The sequence below is a fragment of the Sciurus carolinensis genome, chromosome 1 (assembly GCF_902686445.1).
Source record: "Sciurus carolinensis chromosome 1, mSciCar1.2, whole genome shotgun sequence".
NCBI classification, from domain to species: domain Eukaryota; kingdom Metazoa; phylum Chordata; class Mammalia; order Rodentia; family Sciuridae; genus Sciurus; species Sciurus carolinensis.
Genome location: NC_062213.1, coordinates 151,152,374 through 151,158,883, shown reverse-complemented (window position 1 = coordinate 151,158,883; position 6,510 = coordinate 151,152,374). Strand labels below are relative to the sequence as shown.

The 6,510-nt window shown below is 41.6% G+C and overlaps 1 protein-coding gene across 1 annotated transcript; it reads right to left on the bottom strand.

The window, feature by feature from the left end:
- Window positions 1–4,710: 4,710 nt before the first annotated feature.
- LOC124960963 (tripartite motif-containing protein 44-like) lies at window positions 4,711–5,694 on the bottom strand. The gene has a single exon (XM_047519732.1). The coding sequence runs from the start codon at window positions 5,692–5,694 to the stop codon at window positions 4,711–4,713; it is 984 nt and encodes a 327-aa protein (XP_047375688.1).
- Window positions 5,695–6,510: the final 816 nt, after the last annotated feature.

Genomic DNA, 6,510 nt, shown 5'->3' with positions numbered 1-6,510 from the left:
AGGGTGCCCCTGAGATCCCTTAAATGAGTTTTACTTCTACACCCTTAAGTCCTCAATAAGTGGGGTCTTGATGATTCATGAGATACCCACATGGTATCTTTCAATTATGTCTGTGCAAAGTACTTACATTCTTTTTAGTAGTGGTAATCTCTTCAATAACCACAACCTACTCAGGTACACATTATGTGTGCTCCTTCTATGGTCAAACTTTGGGGGCTCTTCAAAGCTCTTGAGCTTTTCCAATCTTTCCTGTCTGCCCTTTGCTTCCAATTCTCATAATCTGGCTAAAAGCTGCTGGCAACATCCATGCCAGCATCTGAATGATGTGTTGCCTTCAAATTTTCTCCACCAGATTAATTAATCCACCACCTTTAAATTCAGTCTCACACAAAATCTCAGGACATGGACAAAAAGTAGACATGTTCTTTGCCACAATGTGATACGAATTTCCAGTATAGTCCCTATTCTTCTCTGAAACACTGTGAGCACTGTCTTTACTGTCTATATTCTTATAAGCATTCTGGTCTTAGCTCCCACCAGAATCACCCATTCAACTCTGTGTATAATATTGTAAGGCTTCTCCATCCAGCATATCCAAAATTTTCCACACTTTTCCTGCAAACCAGTTCCAAAAACTTCTGTTTAGCATTTTCTAGAAGAAATATTTGAACTAATAAGCTGAAAAAGTTCCCTGCATGTGGAGCAAGATTAAAAAATATTCACTAAGGAATATTATACTGTAAAGGGAGAACACTAATAATAATGAGAAAGATTTTTAAAAAGAAGATGGTAAATTCTGTTATGTGTATTTTACCATAATAAAAATTTTGAAAGAATTATCAGAAAGGAAAGATAGAAGAGAACTTGTGAATTTAATCTTCTCGTGATTCTATGGGACTTGAGAAAAGATCAGAAACAAGAGCAAAGGGCACCCGCTTTCAAGTGTGGGTAGTTTCTCCATATTGACTGCAACTTCTTGGTTGAATGCTGGTTGCAAGGTGGCAGGGAAGCTTTTGTCTAGTGGAGGAAAGCAAACATGGTGCTAGTAAATTAGAGGAAGGCCAGGTAGGTGTGTGTGTGTGTGTGTGTGTGTGTGTGTGTGTACACAAAGGAGCTCTTCTTTTCCTATTTAGCTGTTTTTTCTTTCCTGAGTATATTGCTTCTCATTTAGGCATCAATGTTATTGTTTTATTTTTTGTGAATACTTTAAGGAGGCATATAAATTATGATCTATGAACTGAATATACTTGAATATCAGTGTAAAACTTTAATACTGAGGCATTACCAGGTTTATTTTCAGTGTGCAAAATAAATTAAGCTAAAGTAACTAGAGGAAGTCAAACATTTACTCTCTTCAGTAACATATTGGGACCAAAAAGATGAATGATAATGACATTTATAAGACTTTTAAGATCTCAACAAAAATTGCTGATTATATTTGTATTTTTCATCCTTATTAAAATTGGGTCTTAAGGCTTATTTTGCTATCTCTATTTCAGTGGAAAGTTTACCTCAAGTTCAATAATTGGCTAAATACTTAATACTTTAACTGGGCACAGAGGTGCATGCCTGTAATCTCAGGCTTGGGAAGCTGAGGCAGGAGGATTGGGAATTCAATGCCAGCCTCAGCAACAGCAAGGTGCTAAACAATTCAGTGAGACCCTGTCTCTAAATAAAATACAAAATAGGACTGGGGATGTGGCTCAGTGGTTGAGTGACCCTGAGTTCAATCCCTGGTATTCCCCCAAAGAAAAAAAACTTAATACTTTAGACATCAAAGTAAAGATGTCAAAGTAAAGTTTATTGAGGAGGAATAGATTTCTTCTCTAATGATCTTTTTTGATCTGAGTGGGAAGTATATTTCCAAGTTTGTTTCACTGAACTTCTGCTCAGAGAGGTATGTGTGGGTATTTTCTTCTTAATGCAAAATCTTATCTCCTGATTATGGCCAAGGTCTAGTTTAAGATATGTAGTCAGCAACCAGTCATATGGAGATAAATAGGACTAAGGATGGTGTCAGTAATTAATGATGGGGAGCATTAATAATATTACATTTATAAACAGTGGTAATGGAAGAATGAAGATACTAAAAATAAGAGTTTAGTTAAGTATGAATTTTTTTTCACTATGGGGGACTGTAATGGAATGTTAGCATTGGAACAGTGGGAAGAACAGAGGGGTTGGAATTAGAATATGTGATACTTTATTGCTGGGCACAGAGATGTTAGAGAATGGTGTTTACTCTCTTTTTACATCATTTTCTTAACTGTGCTATATTAAAACAATATAACTGCATGAGAAGTGCCTTTGTAAATGCCAGGTATCATTATTTATACTCCCAGAGAGAATCAGGTGACAAACTTCTGCCCTAAGAAAGGTGGGTTAGAAGCCCTGTCTTATCACTAAACCCTCATCACTCAGCCATAGATGAACAACTGGGTTACTCAGGGATAAAGACTCACCAAAACTTCCAAAGGGGAGACATTTTTCACTAAGGAAATGACCCATAGATAGTAAACCATATTTCTTTGGGAGGCTGTCTTAGATAATGACTGAACAGATATTGATCACATGACTACTTATTGTTCATTCACAGAAAAAAAAATAGGTGGTTTTGGACAATGGGTTCAGAAGGTTGGGAAATTTGAAATTTGCAGAACCCACACAGATTGATGTAAGCCAGAAATTGAGAAATATTGCAAAATGCCTACACAGTGGAGGAAGCACTCTATTCTCCCTTCCTCTCTGGGCCTGGATCTCACCCCCCTGTCATACACTGATTTGATGCATAAACCTGTTAGGATTCTCAGCCTTCCTGATTTTGCCAACGCTGTACTGATGTGCTGATTTAAAAAGTCATCTAATCTAGGTATCTATATTTAATGATACCAGGGAAGTTTCTAATTTTAGACGCCTGAAGTTATCTTCTTTTGTCCATATTGTCTCTTTTTCCCCTCTAAATTATAAACACCAAGAAGCTACAGAACATTTATACCATGTTAATCAGGATATTACCATTGCCTAAAACAGTGTCTGACATATTGTAGGTTTTAAAAAACCGAAGTGTTCATGGGCAGGTAAATAAAGAAGGAAGAAAAGGATTTAGTTATTGGATTTGAAATCTGGCTCCACCACTCCTTAAGAGACATTGGGCAAAAATTATTTTTAAAATAAAATCTCCCTAAGGCTCATATTATCTGAAATATGGGTAAAATAATTACTTTCTTTAGGATTGCTGCTAGAATTAGATGAATTTCTTCTTTTGCAAAGCACTTTAGCACAGGCCCAAATTTGATCCTTTCATTCCTTCCCCCCACTCCATGTCAAATTCTTTAAAATGGTATAAAACGACTGTCAATATTCAGCCTCACATTCTATTTCAAACATCATCTGTTGTTGACACGTGAAGCCATCTACATCCAGCCTACTGTCTACATTAAGGTGATTTTATTTTCAACCTTGGTGTTAACCTAACTTTAGTATCACAGAAATCCTTCCCAGGAAGATGAAGTTGCAAGTAACTATCGGTTATTTCAGAACCTCCTGAATTTATCTTAAAAATCGATTTGTTCTCATTAAGTAAATAGCCTCCATTCAGAATAATAGATCTTGTAGCTGTTGATGGCTTACTCTTCAAAGACTTTTCCAAATCCTGCACTTACCATGTCCATTCATCTTATATTATTATACTATAAACTTGGTTCAGTACCAAGCAGATCAAGTCACTGAAAGTAGTGGCATGCCTACAGTCTTAAAGACAGTGCTTTTCAAATCCCCTTTCTTCCTGCAAGATACAATTAAGATTCTGTTGAGATAGTAAGTGGCCTCCCTGGATGCAGTAAGAAATAAACTTGTCTTTGCCGGATTTAACAGGATATTTTTCTGGTTTCTTAAGATAGCTTGCAGTTGATGATCTCTGCTGACAAATTATTATCCAGGTAAGTATAATGAATCATTAGTTATTTCCTGAAGATGTCATGTTTCTTAAAAAAAAATTTTTCAACTTTTAATCAGATTCCTTTGGTCCTCATTTCTGCACCCAACCCCCATACTCAGATCATTTCCTTTCCACGTCTTCAATCATTATTTTTTCATTTCCACAGCACTGAATTATGAATCTGAAGTCCTGGATAACCTCATATGCTAAAAATATCTGTCTCTTTCTAGCATTTAATTCTTTCTCCAACTTCATTTTCAGGTCATCCATCCTAATTCATGGCACCACATTTTCACCAAGGTAGAACTGGACTATTAGTGACTGTGGACATGGGTCAATAAAGTCCTACTTTGTCCTCATTTCTTTAATGCTTCAGTGTGAACGAAGTAGGGTTTTTGTTTGCAGGCAGGCAAAAAAACTCTAATTTCCTTTCGTGATCATTCTAGATCACTAATCAGGTGATACTGTTGACTTACACAGTATTACAGGGCCTGGCTTTCCTGAGTAAGTTCAAAGCAGCCATTGAGGGGAAGGAGCCTCCTTAATTGCTCCTGGTTGATCAAAAGAGCCCTTTCCTTGACCTACTGCAACAACAGAATGAGAAATACATAGTAAGCAAAAAACTGATCATTCCTTGGAGAGATATGTGCCTGCTGTGGATCTGGGGATATATCCAGTGGAAGTACATTTATTGTTGAGCAGTCTTCACAGAAATCAGAAGCCATTATATACACACAAGGGAAGGGGTGGTTTTCCACTCTGATGGCAAGCCTTCATGTGTTCTCTTCACTGGCACCACTGGGTCCTTCCAAGGCACTCTCCGCATTTGGCTCAGCTGACTCATTCGCGGTATTAAGTTCTTCCTTGGCCTGGGCCGTCTGAGTCGTCTGCCTGTCCACACGGGACTGAATGTCTGCCAGTATCTCAGGTAGATGAGCTGTGTCCATTACATTCAGGATATCCACTAGATGAACAGCCTTCTGCTCCTCATCAGCAACCACTTTCTGAACTTTCTTAAATTCTTCTTGTAAAAACACCTTCATCTGGTCCCGAGTTACTTTAGGATCTGCACTCTGGACCTTTAACTTTTCCACCAACTCTATAAGGGCTTCCTTCGTTCTGCTGGAGTCTTTGTTTATTAGTTCTTCCAAGGCTTCGTCTGGAGTGTAGAGCTGGTAGTCCTGGTGAGCCCCAAGGACACAGATGAGCGGCCCATCTTTCTGGCAGTGGGTGCTCAAATCAGGCCCGTGGTCCGGGCACGTCTTCCTCTCGGACGCGCTCTTTGCTTTCATTTCTGCTTCTCGGTCAAATTCGCCTTCTGCCGCGGGTTCTCCTTCCGCCACGGCCTCTCCTTCGTGGTCGTCTTCGTCCGTCTCGCTCTCTGGCTCTTCCTCACTGTCCTCTTCACTCTCCTCGCTCTCGTCCTCGCTCTCTTGCTCCGTCTCGCTCTCCTCCTCCGACTCACTGTCCTCCGTCTCGTTTTCTGCCTCCCGCTGCGGCTCCACCGAGGCCCCGACCTCCTCCTTCCGGGGCCCCTCCCCGCCGGCTCGCGAGGTCCGGGTCCGGGCGCCAGGGAGGCACTGGGCCAGGTGGTGACCGGGGAACTTGCGCCTGTGCGCCTCGGCGTGGCGGCCGCAGTAGCGGGAGCCGCATTCCCGGCACACTTCCGCGGCCCGCGCAGCCTCCTCGGGTGCGCACTCCTCACACTTGCGGTTGTGAGGCAGCACCCTGGAGGCCGCGCCCACTCCGGGAGCCATGTGGGTCGCGGTGACGCGGCCGAGGCCTCCGGGCCTGCTCACTCGCCGCCTCCCCTTGGCGAGGCCTCCTCACTTCCCCTCGCCCCGGCGCCAGCGTCCGCGCCGCGGGAGTCGCCGCCCGGCTGGGCCGCTCGGCTTCCAGGAGCGGGGCCCCAGCCGGGCCGCGAGCACAGGGCCTCCCCGCAGGCTCGGCCTACTCTAGCGGAGCTGTTCGCGTCTGACGTCATGCTTTTTAACGTTCTGAATTCTAAGCCTTTCCACAATAAATCTGCCCCCCCACCCCACCCCCGGAGTATTATCTTCTCTTCTTTAACTTTTAAGACCCAGATTAAATGTTGCTTCTTTCATGAAATCGTTATTGAAACACGTTAGCAACATAGATCACACATGCCTGTGTGTTTTGATAACGTTTAGAAGAAACTTGCTATAGAATCTTATTATTTTTTCATTTCTTAGTAATGCATTTTCCTTTCCCGAAGAGAATACTCCCTGAGAGTAGGGACTGTGTCTTATCTATCTTTACCTTAAATGTCTCAGTGAAAAAAAAAAAAAAAAAAAGAAAATTAAGAACCTATTTTAGTTGATCAGTAATTATTTGCTGAATGATGAATGAAAAACATTTGACTTAGCTATTTAGATGAAGACAAGGGATTTAAAAAATATGAAATTAAGAAACTTATATAGGAAGCCGGGCGGGGTGGCGCACACCTGTAATCCCAGTGGTTTGGGAGGCTAAGGCAGGAGGATCTCCAGTTCGAAGTCAGCCTCAGCAACAGCGAGACATTAAGCAACTCAATGAGACCCTGTCTCTAAATA